Below are 13,992 nucleotides of genomic sequence, written 5' to 3' on the forward strand. Positions count from 1 at the left end.
ATCAACCAAGCTCCATTGACTTCAGTGGAGCCACACTGATCTAGATTGGCTGATGATCTTTCTGACCATAAGCATTGTTTTTATCCCAGGAGGAATGTTTTTAAATAGTCATTCAGGAAACCAGTAAAAGCTGGCTGCAGAACCTCCTGTTTCAAACAGTTGATTAGTAACATAAGCCTAATATTGTAGGTACAGCCTAGGTATGTATGAAACCTAAATTGAGCAATTTGTGCTACATAGCTCATGTTGTAGGAACCAACTGGAGAAGAGAAAGAGAAGCGGGGGAATTTACTAAAAAAAAGAATTTTAAAATCTTTTTAAAATATTGGGTTTGATCCCATACTCTTTTAGTCCATGAAGATAGTACGAAAATCTGCGTGCACACCAGTGTTCCTGACTGTGCAGAGAAGGTCAGTGTCACTCTTCCTTTTTAGGATGAGATGGCAGATATTGGAAGGACTATTTTCTACATCTGAAAAATATTCTGCCTAGCAATCTTGAATCAATTAATATATTTCCAGCCTTCTGCATCTTTCATTTCTTATTGTACGTATATAATCTTGATAAATTGGAGAACTGGGCTATAGACAACAAAATGAAATTCAGCAAAGACAAATGTAAGGTGCTACACTTAGGGAAGAAAAACCAAATGCACAAATACAGAATGTGGGGTCTCAGAATAGGGAGCAGAAAGATGCTGTGTGTGAGCAACAAGAAAATAAATCTCCTTGCCTTTGGGTAGCCACCTTATTTTTCTGTACAAAAATTGTTTATAGGTATATTGTATTAATTGGTTGGTTTTTTTTAAATGGCAGAGCGAACAACTGATACAACATTTTTCATTATGTGCCCCAGTTGTAACCTGCCAGCAATTTCACAGTTTCCTGTCTCACATAAAATTTACATATGGCCTAACCAATTTTTCAGTAATAGTGTGCTGTGATACTTTTGTATTCTTGTGTCGGATTTTGTAAGCAAATAGTTTTTTATGTGAGGTAAAACTTGGGGGTATGCAAGACAAATCAGAATCCTGAAAGGGACACAGTGGTCTGGAAAGGTTGAGAACCACTGCTATATTTCGATACACAGATGTAGAATTGTTCTTAGTGTTCTCTTTGTAGTCATTTTTTTTTAAATAATAAGGTGACCAGAGCATATGTTGTGGATAACTTTGTCTCTAACAGTCATTGTTCTTTAAATATGATTATGATAAAGAATTTCTACAGTAAGTAATAAAAGATTTGACATCTGCTGTCATAATCACAGGCCTGTTTTGGAATAACATATAATGAAAGTAAGTAGAAAATATTTTAGTTTTTGTGTTGAAGACACAATATCACATAAAAGGAAACCCTGAGTAATGTGTGAAATGCCATTTACTTGGCTAGAAAATTTTTTGGTCTGGCACAATGTCATCATGCTGCACCATAGCTTTTCAAGGTGATGTTGCATTGTGTCTTGTCTTGTGATGTGATTTCTTTCTCTGACATCACAATACTGTATTGTTTTGATATCAATGCATTTTGACATTATCATGTTATATTGTGACAGTTATGTGTTTGTATTGTCAGCATCTGTTACATGGTTTTCAAAGTGACCGCTTTCTCTTATTTGCGGTCTGTCTAGCTATATTTTTTCATCATCCAGGCAGCCCTCTTGAAATTATGGCATTCAGATGAGGATAGAATTTGACATTGTGCATTTCTTCATATGTGTTTTCCCCTCAAAATATATCTTTTAGTACACTTTTCAGGGTATTTTTAAAGAATGCCACAATAATATGCCAGTTACCCTTATTTGTATGCATAGAAAAACACTAAACTAAAAGAATGTTATTTAGATTGTAAAGTCCAGTACTTGAAAAGTAGGAAATGCCATGCTTAAGGTGGTCCGTGCAAAGTTAGTCAGAGTAAGCATTTACTACAGTGGTTTGCTTTGTCTAAATAAAGCATTTAATGAAGATTTTTCTTGTATTTCAAGGTTCAGTAATGTAATCAGAGCACATACTCGACTAGAATCAAGGTACAGTAATAGCTCTGGAGGATCTTATGATGATGATAAAAGTAAGTGCTGACATTCCATTTTATGCAATTTATTGAGTGTATTGGTGAGAAAGGAAATGTTTCTTGTGACTTGAAGAGAACACCCAATAAAGCTGTCTGTATAGTCTAGTCACAGCATAGGAAGCTATCATTCCAGTGGCTTATCTGTGTCACCTTGTTACCTTTAAACTGATGTTATAGATAATTCCTTTTGCTAGCTCAGGAGTCAGTAGAGCCTTTGCACAGGCAGAGCTTCCTTGGAATGGGGGAAGTGAGATATCATGTAAGCAGCAGTGCCTGGCTGGAGACATTTTCACTTTGAAAATTATAACAGTTCTAGGTGCACTATGGGGAACAGAGGGACTTACCACATCAATATAACAGAAGTAACCAGCACTCTCCCTCTACCTGGAGATGGGGAGCAGCTCCAGGGACCCACCAAGACATGTCATGTCAGCAAATCATATTCCATCCCTTCCATTCCCCACTACCTGCAACTTAATTATGGCTCCACGCTTGTGTTGGGCAAAAAGGAGAAAGGGCTCGCTGTTTCTGTCACCCCCATACACCTACTCTGAACTGACCATAAATTGGCCCTTGGTACTTATTTAGTAAAGAGTATCAAGAACAGGGGCGGCTCTAGGCACCAGCAAAACAAGCTGGTGCCTAGGGGAAGGGGGGGGGGGGGGGGCGGCTGCGCCGGCTGCCCTGCGCTGCTCCTGCGAGCGAGGGTCACCGAGCCACGCAGGACCAGCACTCTCCTCTGCAGTCAGTCATGCCTGCTCCCGCCTGCCCCCTGGCGCGGGCGCCCCGCGCATGACTGCTGGGGGGCAAAAAAAAAGAGAGCGCCCTGATCAAGAAACACCTGGTATTTCAGTTATTTACTAAATTATGTTAGGTGTTTGGGAAGTCTGGTAGTATGAAGTCATTTTTGCAATGAACTGTGAAGAGGCTGATACTCTGATTTCATTTAAACCCTATACTGCATCTTAGAAAGGCCAGTCCTTTATACAGTCCCTTATTCCTGACTGATACAAAAAAACCAAGGTCAAATGGTGCAGTGGCCCTGGTGGTGTGTCTTAGTGCTAAATAGATCAATGATTTGGGTCTGGCCATACTGTACTGTCTGGTTCAACATGGATAATGAATGTAATAATGTTTTATATCTTCTGTTGTCCAAATGAAATTCTTCTGGCAATTTTTTTCATAATAAAAAATAGGAAACTTATCAAATGTAATGTAATAAACTATTCTGATTATTTTTAAATATACAAATGGTTGCTTTTGCATGATTGTGAACAAATAGAAAACCAGTAAATATTTATAAAAATTAATTAATTAAATACATATTCTGCAACATACTCAACCTACATTTTGCTGCAATTTTCCTTCACTTGTGTGGCTTGCTAGTGCTGAATTCTTCAGCAAATTGACAGTTCTGCTGCAAAGGTTAATTAATGCAGCAGTGTTAATGTGATTTTAATGAAGTATGTTCCAATACAGAACAACATTAATACTTTGAAACACTTCTCCACAACACGGGCTGTGGGCAAAGTGGGTTCAGAGGAATAGCAGTTTGCCTGGGATTACATGATGAGTGAGTTGCAGAACCAGTAATAAAATCCAGGAGCCGCAGTCACTCCCTCTCTTCCTAGTACTGTTTTGCTGGAGGTTGAGTGGCTTCTAGCAGCATGTCTTTGATCTACAGGCCGTCACAAACCTCATTGAAGCTGTTGGGTGTGCTGGCCACCTAATATTCAGGCAGTGTCTGTTTGTTTAGTGATAGCCGAAACAGTGGGAGCCACCTCCCAAAGACTATACTGAATACAAACATAGGGGCTGGGAGGATGGGTTTGATTGTGGAGGTGGGTGGGAGAGAGAAAGGGTGGGTGAGCAAGAGAAGCACTGGGTGTGTGTGTGAGAGAGAGGGATTGCAGGTTTTGAACCTGTCTATAAGTCTCCAGGCAGTGTGCAGACCTCAGCCGTCACCCAGCAGCTCACTGGAAGTGGTGACAAAAGGGGCTATCAGAGCTACAGAATGAGACACAGGAAGTTGTCTGAGTCACTAGGTGGATCCTTAGCTGGTTGCCTGCCACTTTGGACCTTGAGTCCTGAGCCCTGCCTACCTGCCTATTCCTGCCCTCCTTATCCCAGATTCTCCTCTGTCCCTGGTTTCTGCTTTCCTGCTTTGCTCCAGGTCCCTGTTCCTCCGCCCTGCCCCAACTCCAACTCTGGCTTCACTCTTTACTTTTGACTTTGGCTCCAACTTGACCATTGGCTTGACTCTTGAATCCAACTTGACCCATCATTCATCCTCTGACTCTGATTCTGCTTTGACAATTGGCTTGATTCCTGACTCTGTCGTCAGCGCTGACCCCCAGCTACAGTTCCTGATTCCTGACTCTGACCACTAGACCTGACCACCCACATGCCTCTCCTTACAGCGTGGCCCGTAGAGAAAGTCAAGAGATCTTTGTGGGCAGAGTGCTGGTTGGAAAGAGGCTTGGAATTGTGAGCAAGAAACTACAAACTATAGTCTGAGTCCAACTTTCCTGAGGAAAACAGGACTTTGTATACCATCTTCATAAATAAGTAGGATTTCATCAAAGATATACCTAATTCTAATATCAATTTGTCCTGCTAATGGAAACAATCCTCAAAGGGGTGAATGTTGGCTAAACCCTCAAACGAAAAAGGGGTAACCATACTAAGTTAAACATTTCTGTAACAACTGCTTCAAAAGGAAAAGTTTTGGCAGACTTCAGGAAAGAGGGAAATACGCCACCACTCCACAAACCCAAAATGGAATACAGTCACACTTCCATCCAACCCTCTGTTTTCCATGTTAACAAAATAAAAAACCTTAGTTCGGATTCTTCATTCTCTTTTCCCTACAGTTTTAGCAACTGTCAACTTGAATTTTATATAAGTAACTCATGAATTTAATCACACACCATCAGGTACCAAAAACTTCATGTTGCTTTCCACAATTAAAAGGATGGATCAGAGATACAGTTAGAGTAAACTGAGATGATAGTTATAACATCCTATAAAATCTCAAAAAGATCTTGCTAGTTTCAAGTAGGAGAGAGGCAAATCAAAGTCTTAATTAAGATAAATGAGGGTCTCCGTGGGGACGTAAGGGCAGCCGGGGGGCTCCATACACTACCCTCAACCCAAGCGCCACCCCTGGTCCTCTCCCGTGCCCCAACCCCCTGCCCCAGCTCTGATCCCCCTACTGCCCTCCAAACCCCTCGGTCCCAGCCCGGAGCATCCTTCTGCACCCCAAACCCCTCATCCCCAGCCAGACCCTAGAGCCCACACCCCCAGCCAGAGCCCTCAACTCCCCCCCTACACTCCAACCCCAGCCCAGAGCCCCCTCCTGCACGCCGAACCACTCAGACCCAGCCCGGAGCCCCCTCCCCCACATCCCAACTCCCTGCCCCAGCCCAGAGCCCCCTCCCGCACCTTGAACCCCTCATTTCTGGCCTCACCCTGGAACCCACACTCCCAGCCCAGATCCTGCACCCCCTCCCACACCCCAACCCTCTGCCTCAGCCTGGAGACCCCTCCCATACTCTGAACCCCTCTGCTCTACCCCCAGCCCCCTCCTGCATCCCAAACCCCTCATCCCTGGCCCCACCCCAGAGACTGCACCTCCAGCCAGAGCCCTCACCCTCTCACACATCCCAAACCCCTGCCCCATCCCGGAGCCCCCTCCCACACCCTGAACTCCTGATTTCTGGCCCCACCCCAGAGCCCGCACCCCCAGATGGAGCCCTCACCCCCTCCCACACCCCAGTTCCCAATTTTGTGAGCATTCATGGCCCACCATACAATTTCCATACCCAGATGTGACCCTCAGGCCAAAAAGTTGGCCCACCCCAGCTTTAAATGGAGGTGCCTAGGTACTCATTTAGAGTTCGTGTGTGGCATTTACTCACAGCTCTAAGTAGACAGACAAATGCTTCTTTCTGGTCCCCATCATGCAGGCCAAGTGGCACAAGTCCCTTTCTGATGATGCAGCCTGCTCCCTTTAGCGTGCCCAGCCAGCTGTGCAAGCTTGTGTAGAGGGGTTCTTTGTCATGATCTGCTCTCCTCCCCTTCCTGTCCCAGGTTGTATGCTTAAGGGCACATGCAAGGAGAAGTCTCTGTACTCCTCTGGGCACAGAGGCTGTGGGTTTTCTGGACCTTTATGCAGGGATCTTAGGTGAGGGGTGGAAGGCTTCTTGTGCCTCTTACATAAATATTCACCCAGGAGTTCCACACACACTCTCCCAAGCACCAGGGACAATCTTGACTTTAATATAGATTTAATAGAGTAGTTATTGTTCTGTATATTAAATAGATTATTCAATAATAATAAATAATAGCTGTATAACACTTTTCATGTGTAAAGCACTTGGCAACCATTAATTAATTATCACAAGTCTTATAAGGCAAATAAGTGATATTTCTGTATATTTATAGATAAATATCTTGTTTATTAATGTAACAACAGCTTCTCACTAAAGCTAAACTAAATAGATATTTGAGAAGCTTAATAAATATTTTATCCCTATTGTAAGAATTGTATCACACTGAAGATGTTTTTCACATTCCTTATTTCCTCCTCTTAATTCAGCAGATCTAATTTTTGGCTTCTTCGTAGCATCACTCAGCAGGGCACCTGCTGGTTGTTACAAGAATGTGTCACTGCTAGAAGGCCCTGTACAACAGATGCCTTGCCATGGCAGTTATGTTGGCTGAACTTTATTCTCATTTTTTAGGAGAGAGTCCATTGCTTGGTGTTTTGTGATCTGGATCCTAAACTACTAAAAAATGACAAAAGGAATTCAGCTGCAGCCTATAAAATTCAGTGCTGCCTGCTTGGACTCTGTGTTACATTTTCAGCATAGTGAAGGAGGAATTAAATGTGCTTCACTTGTTATTGCAAACCCATGTCCTCTCGCCAAATATTCTGAACTGAATTTAGCATGCACATTGTTTTAGATACTAGATAATGAAACTATTTGGTTTTTAAGTCATTACAGACTAAAGCATGTTTTAATATTTTACCATGCAGATGATCCTGTTTCTCCATATACTAGCTGGCTGTTGAATATTGTGGAGACCAAACAGCCACAACCCTTGCCAATGCCTTACAATGGAGGATGCTGGGCACCACTTGTTGACTACCTCCCAGAAACTGTCACACCACGGGGACCCCTTCATAGGTGAGCAATACTGAAATAAGTCTCCGCTAATTAGAAAATTGGTCAACAATAATTGAATGACTCCATTACCCAGCACTTAAGAAAAATCACACACATACATTTTACTGCTTCCCAACATTTCAGTGTTAAATCAAAAGGCCCTGCAATTCTAATGCCTTGTTAAAACTGTAGCTTGTTTATTTTGCATGAGATCAAATGTACTGATAGGAATTGGATTAAAGCAACGATACCTGATTCACAGAAGCTGAACATTGTCTTTCCCAAACCTAACGGACTGTTATTTGTAGCACTTTTTTGTGCTATTCTAATTATGCTATACATATGCTAGAACTCCTCTTTTACATAATCTATATTGACATTAATAATATTATTTTCAATAATGGTGCTTAACAGCTAAGTACAGTAACTTTAGGTATTGTGATATCTTTTTGACATTAATAACATTCAAAGGAAGCTTAATTTTGGAAAATGCTGAGGATTTTTTGATTCCTCCAGTATAGCTTTGTATCAATTCATTTTTCTTGCTATACGTCCCATGTACTATGATAATTTATGGCAAAAGCTGGTCAATAGCACTTCTGTGACTGTCTTAATAATTTATCACTTCTTTTATCGGTATTAATGTTGGTTTTAGTATTGCTACTTCTTTAAATAATGGTTTGGGTGTAGAAACTCAGGACCTAGTAAGTGTTAGCAGTGACTAGCAGAGCCAGCCAGTGTGCAGGCTGCCTGCCTCTGCCAGTGGGCCTCAGTTCCCATGTATCAAACCTGCTACATTCTAGTCCAGGGCCTCTTTTGAGTGCTGAATGGCCATCCTGATTAACTGTACCAAACTGTATGATGGATTAGTAATGGAAGCAAGAAGGGAAACTAGGATAAGACCATCAAACTAGTTTCACTTGGGATCCAAGTCACGGTTTGAATGTCATTCCCCAGAGCTGAAAGGCTAGTGCATTAACCCATGTCTTACCAATTCTCATGTGATTGCATAGCATATTACTGTTGTCCAGCTCCCAGAAAAAGTTTTTAAATTGACGTTGTGATTTCATTTATTAGGTGCAATATTGCTGTTATTTTCATGACTGAGATGGTAGTGGATCACAGTGTGAGAGAAGATTGGGCCCTTCACCTCCCTTTATTACTTCATGCTCTTTTCTTAGGTAAGACCAATACAACAGGAATTAAAACATGGGTATACTCCAAACCATTAGTCAAACTGAAGCTGTGGAGTTAGCATTATTTTAAATATATTTTGTCTTTGCCTTTCCCTCCATAGCTATGTTTACGGCCATCATTCATATTTTGTTACATCAGTTCATGAAACTAAAATTGATCAGCTGGAATGTTGTGGCTGCAGCATTCTTTATCACACCTCGCAATACTCTGAATTTTTTGTGGCTTTTTTTCCCCCACTTTACTTTATTAGTTCATCATTTCACGGTTCGCAGAAGCAGAAATGTTGAGCATACTAGAGTAATTAGGAAGTGTATAGGCATTATCCAATTCATGTGGTTGATGCATACTTTCTGTAGGTCATTAGAATAGCTAGACATATGGAATGAATTCATAATAAGTGGTGGTCTCAGTCCAGTTCTCAGTGGATCAATGTCCACATTCCAAACCCCATCACCATAATTGCAACTAATTTCCACCCTTATTGGTAGTCTCAGCACAGACAGCAAGGATTGAATAGTCATGGAGGCTGAGCTAGAAAATTATAGCACATTTGTAGAACAATGGGGGAAGTGTCACTACCCATTATATACCTATGTCTATGGACCAAGGCAACTACTTCTAGCTCCATTGCGGTCACTCTGGTACCTTTCACAAGCACTAACAACATGCAGAAAAAATCCAGAAAGAGAAATCAGAGTCATTAGAGGGCTATCTAGATTTAAAAGGATACAATACCTCTTTAATAAAATGGATGTCATGGTAAAATTACCATTCATGCCACTTTCCTCTCCTCTCTCTCTGGGCTTGGCTACACTTGCAGTATACAGTGCAATAAAGGAGCCCCTGGCGCACTAGCTCACTACCCGTCCACACTGGCAAGGCATGTAGAGCACTCTGACTCCGCAGCTACAGCACTGCTGGTACTCCACCTCGGCGAGAGGAATAACGTTTGCTGTGCCTTGGCTACAATGCATGGGTGTCAGTGTGAATGAAGTGTTGCGTTACTGCGCTCTGATCAGCCTCCAGAAACATCCCATAATCCCCGTAAGTCAAGTGGCCACTCTTGTCATTGTTTTGAACTCCTGTAGGAATGCGTAAATGCACTTTCAAAGCTCTGTTTCTGATAGCCTGCATGCAAGCCGTTACTGTGGAATGCTGTGTGTGAGAGAGAGAGGCATGGGGGGAAGGGGGAGATCTGCTGCTGTCTGAACTTACAAGACAGCATGCTGACATGCTCTCAGCCCCCCAAAACCCCACTCTCTCTCCCCAAACATACACACAACACACTCCCTGTCACACTCCACCCCACCCCTCCCATTTTAAAAGCACATTGCAGTCACTTGCATGTTGGGATAGCTGCCCATAATGCACCACTCCCAATGCTGCTGCAAGTGCCGCAAATGTGGCCACGCCAGTGCATGTGAAGCTGTCAGTGTGGACAAATTGCAGCGCTATCCCTACTGCACTCTACGAAGGCTGGTTTAACTGAAAGCACTGTACATCTGCAAGTGTATCCATGCCCTTAGATGCCGAGACTACCATGAATGTCTGTGCAACATATGGTGATTTTCATAGAATATTATATAAAATATTCCTGAGCATTTACAAAGACAGTCTTAAAATATATTATAGGCAGCATCAAAATGTAGGCTTAAAAACAAAAATTGATTCAGCTTTTCAGACTCAGTTGGGAGCTGACTCCCCAGATATAGTGAAAAGTTGCTGAAAAGAAAAAAACTCTGTAACATCAGTCTTGTGTGGACAAAACAAATAGCCAGCAACTGGTGAACCAATTGAACATCTGACAAATTATAGTTGTAGCAGTTCTGAAAAACAGATGGGCCTTTTTAGTTAGAAATTTATTAGTAATAAAACTCAATTTGAGTCAATGAATCAATGAAGGGACTTGAGAATAGGAATAAAAACAATATCAAGCAAGATGAAAGACTCTAGCCTTTTCATTTTGGTTGAGAGACAGTCAGTGTATACTAGCCATCACTGAGCAGTGCAAGTAGATATTTGCAGAAATAGATTTCTGATATTACAAATGCATTTATCAAAATTTCTTTACCTTTTTTGTCAAGTAATATCTTAACATCACAGTATTTCATAATGACTCACATTTAAATTAACATTAAAGCTTCACTTTTATTATGGTTTAGTTTCATTACATCTCTATAGATTCCCCTTGTGAGGGTGTAGGGAAGTAGTACTAAATGTGTTAGCCAGAGGTGTGACTGTGACTTGCATATGAAGTAATCATGTCATGCTGGAATGTGAGAATGCACATGGGAAGGAGTGTATGAGGGATATGATTGAGAAAGAAACTAGAGATATTTTGGCAGTTAAACTGAGCATGTACCTTTTCACATATTGGAAGGAATAGGAAAATATTTAAGTGAAGGGAATCTACTGTAGAAACATAGGTAAAGGACAGAATGGTCTGTAATATTGATAATGAAGGGGTTAAAAAGATTTTCTGTTAATTGAGTCCTTGTATAAGATGTTGGATTGACAGCACCAGTTACGGAAATCCTCTGTTTTTAACCACACAGCAGCACTGTAAAACAGCCCAGTATTGCTCTAGATCAGGGATCGGCAACCTTTGGCACGCGGCTCGTCAGGTAAGCACCCTAGCAGGCCAGGCCGGTTTGTTTATCTGCCGTGTCGGCAGGTTTGGCCGATCGCGGCTCCCACTGGCCGTGGTTTGCCATCCCAGGCCAATGGGGGCTGCAGGAAGCAGCGTGGGCCAAGGGATGTGCTGGCCTCAGCTTCCCGCCACCCCCATTGGCCTGGAACGGCGAACCGTAACCAGTGGGAGCTGCAATCAGCCGAACCTGCAGACGCAGCAGGTAAACAAACTGCCCCGGCCCACCAGGGGCTTTCCCTGGCAAGCCGCATGCCAGAGGTTGCCGACCCCTGCTCTAGATGTTCCACCTAAGGGGTGAGAGGAAAGCTCCGTTTCCATGCCCATTCAGTCCTTGGCCTCTCTCCTTAACTCTGAAGGTTACCAACTGGTGCAAATTGTGGTGATGGAGTAGGACTGTGCCCACCAATTCATTTCATATAGCTACCAAAGAGCTGTCAAATGGCAGTGGCTTTCAGGCACTACTAAACCAAGCAAGTTCAGAACATCAACTTGCATCTATATATCTTGCATTCCTGAATATCTTGAAGGGTGGATGGGTGGGTAGAGATATTAATTCTTGGCAGCTGGAAAGAAAGGGAGGAAGAGAGGGAGCAAGTAAGAGACCAAGAGTAGTGGAATAGGGAATAGAAGTAAGGCTGGAGAGGCTGGAGGAGGGTCCTAGCATATTGGTAGGTGGATGAACCAGAGGATCACAAGGTTCTAAAAGGATGGTCCCCAGGAGTCAAAAGAACTGCTGGCTAACTGGCATACGAATATCTGCTACAGTTTTGCAGGCCTGTCAAAGAGCAGACTGGCAAGTGTGCACCAGAGACACATAACATGACATAGCAGTGTGGGGGGACTAAAAAGGCAGGCTGCCAGGGAAGAGGAGATTCAGACAAGGAAGGAGCTGAGGAGACAGCCAGCTCTGTTGTTCTGAGTTTGATCTCTCATGCAACCGTCTCAGAAGGTGTTGAACCAGAACTAAGATGATAAATGAAAAAATGCTTTGTCACAGTGAAGCAATACATTTTATACAAACTTGAATCATTTATGTTTATAGCTCATGATCTTTTCATCTCTATACCCTTAGTTCAAATCCAGCTCAGGCTATTAGTGACCAAAAGCTACTGCACCCCTTCACAACATCTCAAAACCCAGGACTAATTGTCAACCTGGCAATCTTACTAGGGAGTCTCAGGGTATGTCTACTCTATGGGATTACTCCAATTTTACAGAATTAAATTTTTGGCAACAGATTGTATAAAGTCGAGTGCATGTGGCCACAGTAAGCACATTAATTCGGTGGTGTGCGTCCATAGTACCAAGGCTAGCATCGACTTCCAGAGCGTTGCACTGTGGGTAGCTATTCCATAGCTATTCCATAGTTCTCGCAGTCTCCACCGCCCATTGGAATTCTGGGTCGAGATCCCAGTGCCTGATGGGGCAAAAAACATTGTCGCGGGTGGTTCTGGGTACATGTCGTCAGGCCCCCCTCTCTCTCCCTCCCTCCGTGAAAGCAACGGCAGACAACCGTTTCGCGCCTTTTTTCCTGGGTTACCTGTGCAGACACCATACCACAGCAAGCATGGAGCCCGCACAGCTGACCATCACCGTAAGTCTCCTGGGTGCTGGCAGACGTAGGACTGCATGGCTACGCAGCAGCAGCTCATTGCCTTTTGGCAGCAGATGGTGCATTAGGACTGAAAGCCATCGTCATCATACAGAGATGGGAGTGACTCAGCCAGGTCATTTCCCATTTTCTGCTGAGCACCCAGGAGATGATGAGGGCTAACAGTCATAATGCAGCATCTTCTGCCGAGCAGCCAGGAGATGACAATGGCTAGCAGTCATATTGCTCTGTCTGCTGCCAGCCTAAGATGTAAAAGATAGATGGAGTGGATCAAAACAAGAAATAGACCAGATTTGTTTTGTATTCATTTGCTTCCTCCCTCCCTCCATGAAATAAACAACCTGCTAAACCCAGGCTTTTGAGTTCAGTCCTTGAGGGGGCCATTCTGGATGACAGTTGTTTGTGTTTCTCCTCGATGCAAAGCCTCCGCCTTTGTGGATTTTAATTCCCTGTAAGCCATGTCATCAGTCGCCCCTCCCTCCGTCAGAGCAACGGCAGACAATCGTTTTGCGCCTTTTTTCAGCGCAGCAGTCATGAACATTGTAAACACCTCGCGCATTATCGTGTAGTTTATGCTGAACCAGAACCTGGAAAACCAGGCGAGGAGGAGGCGACGGCAGCATGGCGACGAGAGTGATGAGGACATGGACACAGAATTCTCTCAAACCGCGGGCCCAGGACCTTTGGAGATCATGGTGTTAATGGGGCAGGTTCATGCCATGGAACGCTGATTCTGGGCCCGGGAAACAAGCACAGACTGGTGGGACCGCATAGTGTTGCAGGTGTGGGACGATTCCCAGTGGCTACGAAACTTTCGCATGCGTAAGGGCACTTTCATGGAACTTTGTGACTTGCTTTCCCCTGCCCTGAAGTGCAAGAATACCAAGATGAGAGCAGCCCTCACAGTTGAGAAGCGAGTGGCAATAGCCCTGTGGAAGCTTGCAACGCCAGAAAGCTACCGGTCAGTCGGGAATCGATTTGGAGTGGGAAAATCTACTGTGGGGGCTGCTGTGATGAAAGTCGCCAAAGCAATCACTGAGCTGCTGCTACCAAAGGTAGTGACTCTGGGAAATGTATAGGTCACAGTAGATGGCTTTGCTGCAATGGGATTCCCTAACTATGGTGGGGCGATAGATGGAACCCATATCCCTATCTTGGCACCGGACCACCAGGGCAGCCAGTACATAAACCGCAAGGGGTACTTTTCAATGGTGCTGCAAGCACTGGTAGATCACAAGAGACGTTTCACCAACATCAACGTGGGATGGCCGGGAACATGACATTCGTGTCTTCAGG

At 43.6% G+C, this 13,992-nt stretch overlaps 1 protein-coding gene across 4 annotated transcripts in view; it reads left to right on the top strand.

The window, feature by feature from the left end:
• The window catches only part of FRY (FRY microtubule binding protein), a 385,515-nt gene that overhangs the window by 265,324 nt on the left and 106,199 nt on the right, over positions 1–13,992 (top strand). For all 4 annotated transcript variants that reach the window (XM_039535002.1, XM_039535008.1, XM_039535030.1 and 1 more), the window contains 3 exons: positions 1,981–2,063; positions 7,108–7,258; positions 8,315–8,418. In XM_039535002.1, the coding sequence (XP_039390936.1) occupies positions 1,981–2,063; positions 7,108–7,258; positions 8,315–8,418 (338 nt within the window). The remainder of the gene's footprint in view (positions 1–1,980; positions 2,064–7,107; positions 7,259–8,314; positions 8,419–13,992) is intronic.

This window comes from Mauremys reevesii, linkage group 1 (assembly GCF_016161935.1).
Source record: "Mauremys reevesii isolate NIE-2019 linkage group 1, ASM1616193v1, whole genome shotgun sequence".
Lineage (NCBI taxonomy): Eukaryota > Metazoa > Chordata > Testudines > Geoemydidae > Mauremys > Mauremys reevesii.